This window comes from Zootoca vivipara, chromosome 16 (genome assembly GCF_965207765.1).
Source record: "Zootoca vivipara chromosome 16, rZooViv2.hap1.1, whole genome shotgun sequence".
NCBI classification, from domain to species: domain Eukaryota; kingdom Metazoa; phylum Chordata; class Lepidosauria; order Squamata; family Lacertidae; genus Zootoca; species Zootoca vivipara.
Window position 1 is genome coordinate 28052583 of NC_142599.1, and position 11428 is coordinate 28064010.

The 11428-nt window shown below is 52.1% G+C and overlaps 1 protein-coding gene across 1 annotated transcript; it reads right to left on the reverse strand.

The window, feature by feature from the left end:
• Positions 1–913: 913 nt before the first annotated feature.
• VPS51 (VPS51 subunit of GARP complex) lies at positions 914–10814 on the reverse strand. The gene is made up of 10 exons (XM_035098341.3): positions 10017–10814; positions 8963–9092; positions 8551–8697; positions 8075–8294; positions 6797–7541; positions 5666–5881; positions 4032–4250; positions 3104–3225; positions 2380–2467; positions 914–1314 (listed from the first exon to the last, which is right to left on the reverse strand). The coding sequence occupies exons 1-10, from the start codon at positions 10206–10208 to the stop codon at positions 1054–1056; spliced, it is 2340 nt and encodes a 779-aa protein (XP_034954232.2). The 5' UTR covers positions 10209–10814; the 3' UTR covers positions 914–1053.
• Between the last annotated feature and the right edge of the window lie 614 nt (positions 10815–11428).

The window sequence follows — 11428 nt, forward strand, 5'->3', positions numbered from 1 at the left end:
ACTTTTTAAGAAGGGGTGGTTTAAAAAAATTATTCACAGTTGCATTTGCAAGGCAGGGTGGTCAGGGAGAGCAGCAAGTTTCAAGAAGGGGGGAAATGAAGGGGCTAAGCTTTCAGTGTTGCATGTCCCTTTCAGCTTGTGCATGTCACATGCATGTAATGTAGGACTGTAGTCCTCTGTATGAAATCCCTGAACTCAGCCCAGGACTGAGTTCAGCAGTTTGGAGAAGCAGTGGTGTAGGAGAACCGAAAATATTGCCAATATATTTCACATCTGACAACCCATGTGCCCCTTGGGTTTCAGTTAGTACATGGGTAGATGAGTCTAAAAAGCCTGGGACGCAAATTTTCACGGCCCTCTAGCAGCTATGGTGGCTCATTTACCAGATATAATGTATTTAGCATTAACTCTGGAAGTGTTTGGGACACAGGTGGCACTGTGGTCTAAACCAGAGCCTAGGGCTTGCTGATCAGGCTCCCTCGGCCTATAGAGCAAGATGAGCACTGCAACCCAAGAGTTGTCAGCGACTGGACCTAACCGTCAGGGGTACCTTTTCCTTTACCTTTACCTGGAAGTGTATACCTGATTCTGACCAAACTAAGTCTTCTGATGTATATTTTGTTCTAGGTGGGTTGGTTTGGTCGAAATCCAGTATACACTTCCAGAGGAAGGGAGAGATCCATGTATGCCACCTTGAGCTCAAATGGAATAACAATGAATAAATGAACAAATCTGGTTGGCCAGAGACAGAGGATGCTGGACTGGATGAGCCTTTGGCCTGTCCCAGCTGCTGCTGCAGGACTTTTCTCATGCTCTCATAAAATCATGCAAAAAGGAGCAACTGACACGGTTTTATTTTATCCAGAGCTAGTTTCCTGGCTGCTGCGGAAACAAAATAGGCTTCACCAGTGAATACGGTTTAAGTTATTCTTTATTTATCACAACTACAATGACATATTTTGAGGTCTCACCTGCCAGACATTCCCCTTCTCCCCCTACCTGCCAGGGAACAAGAGTGCAGAAACATAGTTGCCCTCCCCTCGGTCCAGCCCCCTAGCCGCGCTCACAGATGACCTCAATGACACTCTGCTCCATGGGCACAGGGTCAAGGCAGCGGTGGGCTGTGCTGCCCACAATCTCATCCAGCAAGAAGTGCACCAGGTTCTCATCAGAGACAAAGCGCCACAGATAGAGTTGCAGGTAGTAACAGTCCACCTGGATCTGCTGCAGGCCAAAGCGGCCAAAAGTTCGCAGGCGGACACACTCCAAGAACGTCTTCAGGCTGATCTTGATGATGCCGGTAAGCACAGAGACCTGAGTGGAAGAAGAGGATGAAGAGGATTTTTAAAATGGACAGCAGAGTGAAGATCCAAAAATCTGCCCCCGCCCCGGATGTTTTCCCTCTGCTTTCCCCCCAGAGGTGCTCACAGAAATCATTGTATGCTTTTGGACAACTGCTCAGTCTGCCTCTCTTCAGCCAGGCCTTTGGTTAAGTTGATAGCTGCCTCCCTTCCTCCTGCCCTTGCTTTATTGCACTTGCTTTATTGGTGATGTTCTGCAACCTACCTGGCCTAGGAGTGCCAACAAAACAGGCAAATGTCGTTGCCTGTGGCTTCACCCTCCTACCCCAATCACACATTGCTGTGTCAATTTTGATGATTACAAACAGAAAAAAAACTAATAGAGAGGGGAACGCCTAAGACTCAAGAGTAAAAGCACTTATGTGGCTGCTCTTACCAGCCAAGCTTAACCATACATCCTGGACAGGTCTTACTAAGAGCCCTCATCATGGATGTTCATCACAAGCTTCTTAATAAAGGCTTGATTCACCTCTTTTCCTGGTAGCAGCCAAACGCTGCTCAGAAACTGAAAGAGGGCGGGAGATTCATTCAGCAAAGGTGCCAAGATGACCACAAGCTCCAATTCTGGGCTCCACTGAGAATAAGGCATTTTGGGAGGGGAGAAGCTGATTGGAGCTCCATGAACTATTAGACTTTAACACTGAGAAAGAGAACCCAAACGGACACCTCCCCTACATATTGCGAAAATTACGGTTATCTCCTGATCTGAGTGGTGTAATCAAATGAGGTTCAGGCTGCAACTGCAACCTTAGTGAAAGATAGATATAGATATAAATATATCATCTAGAGATATCATCTAGATATAGATATACAGCAATAACCAAAGAAAAGGAACCTGCTACCCTTTCTAGAGATTACTCCCATCATCTGTTGGCAAGGGCAATGGTTCCTCTCTCCCTGTGGGGTGCATGTGCATCTCCCCAAAAGCCAGATCCAGGAACCGCTGTGGAGAAGCCATCAACCCCACGTGCTTCGGCTGGAGGAAGCGCAACAGAGCACGCCACTGCAGGCTCCTCACCTTGTTGAACTCCGCAGGGCTGAAGATGTCGATGCGCTCTGAGAAAAGCTTCTGGATATTGCTCAGCAGGTTGGTATCCATGGGAGCGCTTGGGGAGAGAAGAGATGAGATGAGGCTCACACAGAGTGGCTGACTGCTTGTGGGGCTAAGGGCCGTGCCCAGGAGACTAGCACACTATCCTCCAGCCCCTGAGCTGCCTTGCTGGAGAGGGGTTTGGATGGACATCTCTTTCCCTCTGCCCAGGCCTGCAGAGTTCCACCAGCCTCTGCTATGGGGAGAGAGCTCTGCTATCAGAAGGTGAGCAGCACACCAACGTACCCACCCAAACAGCGGGCAGGAGCCAGCAGGAACCCTTCTGCAGGTGAGGTGAATCTGAGTCTGCTGGATCCTGAGCCATCCCTACTGCCATCAGGGGGCAGCTGTGAGCCTGATCTGGGCCTCTTCGTGGCACCAGCCTTGGCACAGGCAAGGGAGGAAGGCCATTCTTTCCTGCATCCCACCCTGCTTCCATCCTGGCCAGTGCAAGCAGCAGGGATGGGGCTGCAGTGCTGGCTGGGCCATGTCATCAACAGGTATTAGGACTGCAGCCCAAGCTGGGAAGCTGCTAGATCAATTCTTGCAAACCAGAAAATCTTTGGGGCCTATTTGGAAGGTTGCATTAGATACACACAGTGCCCTGCCTGCTCCTTTATGACTTAGGGATGATGTAAACTCCCCAGCTCACCTGGGCGTGTAACTCGGCGCGTAGCGGCTCTGCTGCCGGGAGCTGCTGTAGACGGAGAAGGTCCTTTTGCTGGAGTCACTGCTCTGGGCTTTGCGCACACCTTCCTCATAGAGAAGTCCAACCTGCGCGGGGAGATTAACGTGTGAGGCAGTTACTCGAATGGAGAGGGACCCTCTGCACAGGTTCACCCTGACAGCTGGGGGCGGAAGGCTGGGGGAGATGAAGGCCAAACCACAGCAAGTTCTGTTTCCTGCATAAAATATGCCCATTACAAAACATGTTTCCAGCTGGGCACTTTTCTCAGAGAGAAACATAATGGCATTATAGTTCATTTTTCTGTTGTGAGCCCATGGGAAATAAAGGAAGAGTCAGGGGCACCACTGAGTGACTACAGCCTGCTTCTGCCCATCTGGGTCTAGGATTGTACCTTCTAAAGAAAGAACCGACAAAGCTCTTCTATCTCAGCTCGATCACCGAGAACGCCCGCAGGAGCGTTGCGGGTCGTTCCCCAACTTGAGGCTCATTTGACATCAACAAAAAAAAGAGCCTTCGGTGTCGTTGGCTCAGTCCTGTGGAACACTCCGCCACTAGAGATTCAGCAGGCGCCTTCTGTGCCAACGCTTGCTGAAAACTTTTCTATTCTGCCAAACCTATGTAGCCTGTTAAGAATACATTTTTCAATGACGATTAGCCGTTTTGAAATTTCAATGTGCTTTCCGTATAGATACATTGGAAACTGATATTTTCATGGTATCATTATAAATAAACAAATAGATAAAAAGGAACAAACCCCCACATTCCAAACCCCTCTTCCTCATATGGTGCCCTCTCTTACCCCATAGCTGACTTTTCCATTTACAGGCAAGGTAAGAAGCTGGAACCGGGTGGTTTTCTGAAACCCCCCCCCTTTCCCCTCCGCCCCACTCACTTGAACATCAATGGAGGTGGCATCCTCCACCACACGCTTCATGACGGCACGGACATTGCGTGGTTCAATGGTGGTGATCCAATCCCGCGTCTCGACGCTTTTGCGCAGCATCTGAGAGATGACCAGGCCTTGGACCTTCACGTAGTGGTTCAGCAGCTTCTGGGCGGCTTCCCGGGCTTCAGCACACAAGCCAGTGACAGGGGTGACGGGAGAGTGGTCCTGGTCCAGAGGCAAGGCAGAGCAGGAGGAGGATGAAAAGGGTGGCACTTGGCAGCTTGATGTGGGGCTCTGGAAAACTCAAGGGGCTTTTAGATACGTAAGGAGGCCTCGTCACAAGGCAGGCGAGTCCACTAACAACAAAACTGGAGGGGGAGGGTGGGAAAGGCTGAGAGGGACTGGCTTGCCCAGTGTCATCCAACAGGCTCCCGGCAGAGGCAGGATTTGAACCAGGGACTTCCTGGCTCAAAGCTCACGCTGTTAACTGCTACACCATACCAATACTAAACAGGCTATATTTGGATAGGCTTTGCTGATTTCTGAGTGGTTTGAGATTTACATCTTTCTGAACCGCATCTGGAGAAATGACATACAGTATATGTTTTATAGGAGGCAAGAAATGTAGGGGTTTCCTGGGGTGGTGGGGAAGCAGCAGGTGCACCCTATGCAGTGACCAAGAGACTGAGGAGTGACTGGAAAGCTAATTGACACAGTCATCAAAGAAGCGGCACTGAGGACCAGTGCCATAAACAGAGTTTACACATTTCATTCTCAGCCAACACATGTGGAATGCAAGGGTCACAATACTTACATTTCAAGCTTCTTCCAAAGTGACAAAACAACAATTCTAATGCATTTCTAATAAATAGTATTTACTCTGCATAGGATGAATTCCCTTGAAAGAGACTCTGGATCCGTGATACAGGGGAGGACCCCACCTCCCCCCCCCCACCTGCATACACCAAGCAACAGGCTCAACAGGAAAAGACCCCTCCAAAAGCCTGGAGCAAGCTAGCCAGGATTTCTCTTTTGGGGCTGCCCCCTGGCTGAGAAAGTCCCGTGAGTCACACATACTGCAATCCCCATATTCTGCAATGAGGAAACCAGTGAGCTTTGTCACACACACACACACACACACACACACACACAGATGATGCAAATGGGACAGTATGTACAGTTCTGGCTTCTGCTATTTCATTATAGGTTTATTATTTTACTGTATTTTTAAAAAAACAAGTTTACGGAGCTTGCATAATGGTTTGCTCCCCACCGCCCACCACATGTTTGGTAGTTGGCTGTAGTCGAAACAAAATAAAAAAAAATTCCTTCTAGTAGCACCTTAGAGACCAACTAAGTTTGTTATTGGTATGAGCTTTCGTGTGCTTGCACACTTCTTCAGAGAGTGTGCTTCACACTTGGTATTTTTTTAATTTTGTATATATAGAGAACAAAGCCCTATGTTTATTCCATAGTTGTGTGGAATAATAGCACAGCTCAGGTCTTATTCAGATCTCAACGAACTTGCTTCTGAGCAGAGGAAAGGAAACACAGTCCCCTTCTGCCCCCCCAACATAGCCATTTAAGTTTTCCAAGCCTGAAATGACTCCCAGCATCCTCTCTTCCCACGTGTGACACACCTGCACCAGAAACTGTTCATCTGTCAATGTGAGGATGTAGCTGATGGTGGAGGTCTCGTAGTCCAGGCAGAGGCGGGAGAGGAGCAGCAGCAGGGTGGGGGGCGTGGAGCCCCCCTTGTCGCCAGTGCTCTCACAGAACTGCCGGGCTGTCTGGCAGATGGACTTGATGAAGCTGACAATGAGGCCTTCGCGGACACCCTGGCTGCAGAATTCCCCCTAGGAAAAAGCAAGGAGAGGCACAGGGGAATGTGGGAGGCATCGCAGCAAAAAGTCTCAGCCACCCAACCGTTAACCCTTCCTTCTCCGGCAAGAACAGGGACAGAGGCTCTGCCAGAGTTCGTTCCTCGGGTCCCTCGACCACTCACTGGGTCAGCCAAGACACTGACAAACGGGAGGGATGGCTGAAGTGGAGGATGCTGGCAAAGCCCATTGTTCATAGGTGGTGAGAAAGCTTTGAGCCTTTGCTTTTCTCAAGAGAGAAATCACATAGCAGGACTGGAGCTATGTGGGGCAGATCAAGTAACGGGGCCACCAGCTGCTGAACCACCAGGAAGCCACTACAGCTGTTCACATTGGGGAAGAAGGGTTAAGGAGCCCTTACCTCATTTCAGACATTTCATAGAATTGTAGGGTTGGAAGGGACCCCAAGGGTCATTAGTCCAACTCCCAGCAATGCAGGGATCTTTCAGAGATGCAAGTGGCTGAGGGGCATAATGAGAAGGCATTCGTGCAGACTAGCAGCTATGGGGCCCCATCGCAGAGCAGGCAGAGGCTTCAGGCTGGCAGCTGCATATCCCAAAATGTAAACTAAAGAGACAGAGGCTGGGTACACCCAGGTCTGCCTTAACCCCCAGAAGGGAAATATTCTGGGGTGCTTCTCCCACAATCAGAGAAGTCCATCCCACAAAAGCAGGACCCAAGGAGGAGTTTCTTATGGGGTTTCTGGTGGTAGTGGGTCTTGTCGTGAAGCCTACAGAGGGTTTGGCTCTCATACAATTTGGGTTACCTTATGTAATTCTACATATGCGCATCCATGCATTTTTATTTATTGTGATGTATCAAGCCTCCGGGATCCAGCAAGCAACTTTCTCTCTGAAAAGTCTAACAAAATCTCTTTCTTTCTCTCCTTACCTTGAAATACGGCTTGTTAGAGAAAGTGATATCCTTGGCAGTGAAGAGGTGGACGTAGGTGAGCACAGACTTGATCTGGTTGAGGATGGAGGCTGAGATGGTGCCCAGCAGCTCTGCCAGGTTGGGGCTGTCCTTCCCCATGAGCCGAGGGGCCGCCAAGGACTGGCGCACGTCCGTCAAGCATTCCAGGTAGAAGCTCTGCAGGGCCTGTAGGTACTGGCGGATGCGCTCCTTGGCCGCCCGCACCACGATTTCTGTGCCCTCCGCCGTTGACCGCGAGGCGGGCAAGAGCTTCACCACAGCCTGCAAGCGGCGGTGGAAGCGGTCCAGGGCCCGCACCAGCAGGGAATTGTCGCCCACGCCCCGCTCCAGCTGGATGCGCCTCTCCACCAGGGCAAAGTAGTGCTCCATCAAGCCGTCCACAAAGGCCACCAGCTTGTCGTGGGCCATGCCGGCAATTTCACGGGCCCCCTCTCGGCTGACAAACAGCTCTTGGTATGAGGCAATCACCAGGCACATGTTGCTGACAAAGTTGTTACAGCCGCGGTCGGTGAACTCCAGGATGTCGGTGGCCGGGGTGGCCAGTTGCCCCTCGCCCAGCTCCGCCTCCAGGGCTCGCAGCTCAGCTTCCAGGCGGCAGCAGGCATGAGAGAGGAACTCGTCGCACAGCTCCTCGGCGGGCTCGCCCAGCTGCAGCAGCAGCTCCACGCACTCTGCTAAGTCCTTGGCACAAGAGCCCCCATCCCTGAGGAAGCAGGAAGGAAGGCTCTGAGGGCTCAGCTGCAGATTTTAAACTGGCTCCTCCTCTTATATGACATTTTCATCCCACCCTTCCTCCCAAGAGTCCAGGGTGACACGGAAGATTCTCCCCTGGAAATTTCATAAATGCTAACCACGATCCTACAAGGTAGGTTAGGCTAAGAGAGAGTGAGTGGGGCCAGTATGCCCAGCACACGTCAGGGCTGCATTGAGTGGGGGGGGTTGTACCTGAACCCCAGCTTCTCATTAGGCACTCCAACTCTGGCAGCCACTCTCTCCCCCCAGGGAACTGTAGGGCTCTGGGGAATCCTCTCCAACCTCAGGATTCCTTGAAAGGAAACCATGACAGTTAAGCTAATCTAAATTTGTACAGCAGAATCACAGAGCAGCCACCCTTCTTTGCCGAGTCTTCTGGCTCATAGCCTCCACTGCTTCAGTCCCCAAGAACTCCCCAAACACAGCCCCATTCGTACCAAACAGTCAAGTGCAACGGCTCCCCTGATGTCTTCTGTTGCCTACCTGAATTTCTCACGCAGCTTCTGAGCGAGGTCAGCCATGATCTTCTGGCAGTCATCCTGGATGCCCCGGAAGGAAGGCATGTGTTGGTACTGGTGGAGGATGGAGCGGGCCTTGCTGTAGTATCGCACAGCCTGCCCGTAGGCCTCCATCTCCACACATTTGGTCAGGCGGGCTGGCAGCTCAAACAGGAACTGCAGTTTGCGTAGGAGTGCGTGAACGCCTGGGGTCAAGAGAGAGGGAGGAAGTCAGAGCAGGGCAGGCAAGCTGCTTTGGAGCCCCAAACCCCAACTGGTGCCACCCCACCTTCCAGCACTCAACAAGCTCCTCCTGGAGATGCCGGGGATTAAACAGGTAGCCTCCGACATGCAAAGTGGATGTTCTGCCACTGAACTGGTGCCCCTTCCCCAGCCATCTTTGCAACAGGCTCCTGACACCCTTGTCGCACATTAGCAGCAATCAGAGAAGAGGTATCGCACCGGACAGTTTGGTGATCTGCTCATGTTGATCCTGCAAGGTGCTGCTGATGCTCGCACTGAACTCTGTGATGACGGCCATGTTTGCTGCCAAGCAGTCCATCTCATCCTCCATCTTCTTGAAGTCGTTCTTCATCTTACGGATTGTGTCTGAAGAATGGAAAGTGAGAATGTTAGGAAGAGTCTGCTTCAAAAGGATTTTCTTCCATTGGCACTAACAGAAGCTGTCTGTTTAAGCTGATTGGCTGCACAGAGGATGGGGCTGAGATGGGGAGGAAGCTGAGGGCTGAGTGGAAAAGTTCTGTGGGTTGCGGGTTCCCCACACCTGATCTAAATAATAATAAACTGGAACAGGGAGGTGAACCACAAATATATCTTTCCCAGGACCTTCCCCACCCCCAAGCCTTCCAGTTACCTGTGGCCGAGATGAATTTGTTGTAATTTTCATAGACTAGAGTCTGCATGTCACTGTCCAAGGATCGGATCTGCTTCACCATGTCCGTCTCGCAGTCCATCAGCTGGGCCAGGGGGCATTCTTTTCGCAGCTGTCACACACAACAGAGGTGGGTGTTGTCAGCAGCAAACTGAACTTGGCCAATGCTCCTCTGGCTATTATTGTGTACACTCCTCTGCCCCCCCCCCAAGTTTAATCATTGAGCCCTTGCTTTGTGTACAGAAGGCCTTAGGTTCAAAAGGATCACCGGCTGCAGGGCTAAGATCTGGGCTAAACAGAGCAAGAGTCTGACTTCCGGATAAGGCAGGTCAATAGGCGACTAAGCCGCTGCAAGTGAAATGCAACACACCACCATTATGCATGCTTGTTTGGGTTATTCATTTTTTTAAAAAGGCAATTATAATTATTTTTACTCCCCAGTATTGCAGTTGGTGAGACAGAGGCTCAGTGAATTCAGGGTGGACGTGAGAGCCAAAACAGGGGAGGATAAGCCTATCAGCTCAGATCCTGCTGGGGGGCTTCCCTTTGGTTGGCCACTGTGAGAATAGGACTAGATGGGTCAAGTGGCCTTATGTTCTCCTTATCCTCTCTTATGGACTTGCTGATTCATAGCTTAGTCTCTTTACCATAACACAACACCAGGTCTGGAGACGGCACTCTGCAGATTACCAGAGGCACTCTGTTCTCAGATCCAATGCTTCAGTAATAGCAGACGGCTCCCTTCACCATGAGGAACCCTGAGATCTTTTGCGCAGAGTGAAAACTGGATCTGTGAACATGCTAACCCTTTGAGGCAAAAGGCCCTCTGCTCATGCCCAGAGATACTCAGCTCAAGGTGTTCAGCATTTTGGGAAAGCAAGGCAACATTTCCCGGAACAAGTGAGTCTTGGGGAAGGGCCAGCTCGAGACGGGACGGTGGAGCCAGTCCACGGAGGGTTGCCATGGAGACCTCGCCAGTGGGCAGGGTGTTTCTAGACGCGGAAGGTGTATCCGCCCGTCCGTGCCACCCCCTCACCTTGGTGAGGAAGACTTCCGGGTCGAAGTGGGGGCCGTTGATGTCGGTGGGGCCCCCGATATCCCCCCTGGCCGGTCCCGCCAAGGCCTCCCCAGACGGGTCCGGCAGCCCGTAGTAGAGCTTCAGCATCCCATGCGGCCTCCGCTTGCCGCCCGCGCCCTCGGGGCCCCGCTCCGCCTGAGGTGCCGACATGACCCGCTGCGTATGAGTGCGTGTTTGGCTGTGGGGTGGGGGTTGGGGGGAGGATGGGGAGACCGGAGAGGGGAGGGCGGCAACCGTCAACGGCAACAACTTCCACTTCCGGGAACAATAAAGTTTTGTTGCGACCTGGCCCAGGGAAGGGCTTCCCGTCTCTATGGAGACCGGACGCTCAATAAAGTTTTGTTGAAGTGCTTCCGCTTCCGACTCTTCCTCCAGCAGCTGCAGCTGCTTAAGGAAAAAAGCAACCCTGCTGCCGCCTGGCGACGTTGTCAGCGCTCGGCGGCTTCCCAGGCCGGCCCGTGGAAAAGAGGAGGGAGCCCCCCCCCCCAAAAAAACCCCACACACCCTGAGGCACACAGGGAGCGCCCAGCCTAGCAGCACAGGGACAACCCCTTGAAAACGCTTCTCTCGCCCCCCGGGAGGCCCCCCTCCACTGAACTGTACTCGGAAGGGGGGGCTGGCAGGGTCTCGGGGTTCCCCCCCCCTTAAGGAGCATACTCTGCACTCTCTCCCAAGGGAACTAACCTCCCCCAGGGGCACTGAGGCAGGTACATTGAAGTCAGATCTCGGCTTCTGTGCATGGAGGGAGGGGAAGAGGAGGTGCCTGGTCACAAAAGAAGAAGAAGAGTTTGGATTTGATATCCCGCTTTATCACTACCCGAAGGAGTCTCAAAGCGGCTAACATTCTCCTTTCCCTTCCTCCCCCATAACAGACACCCTGTGAGGTGGGTGGAGCTGAGAGACTTCAGAGAAGTGTGACTAGCCCATGGTCACCCAGCAGCTGCATGTGGAGGAGCGGGGAAGCGAACCCGGTTCCCCAGATTACGAGTACTGCTCTTAACCACTACACCACACTGGCTCCCAACAAAAGGGTTAGGGGTCAGCCTGCCCTAGTGCCAGAGACCCACACCGCATTGCATGATCTGGAGGAAGGTTCTGCCCCCGCCTTCTGGAAAGTGAGGCTTGAGGAAAGCAGCCTGGCATGCTGAGAGTTGCTGGGTTCTGGGATCAAGGATTCCAGCTTCCTGGGACTATGCAAGGTTGCCCTCTTCCTTGTTGTTGTTGTTGTTTAGTCGTTTCCGACTCTTCGTGACCCCATGGACCATAGCACGCCAGGCACTCCTGTCTTCCACTGCCTCCCGCAGTTTAGTCAAACTCATGTTCGTAGCTTTGAGAACACTGTCCAACCATCTTGTCCTCTGTCGTCCCCT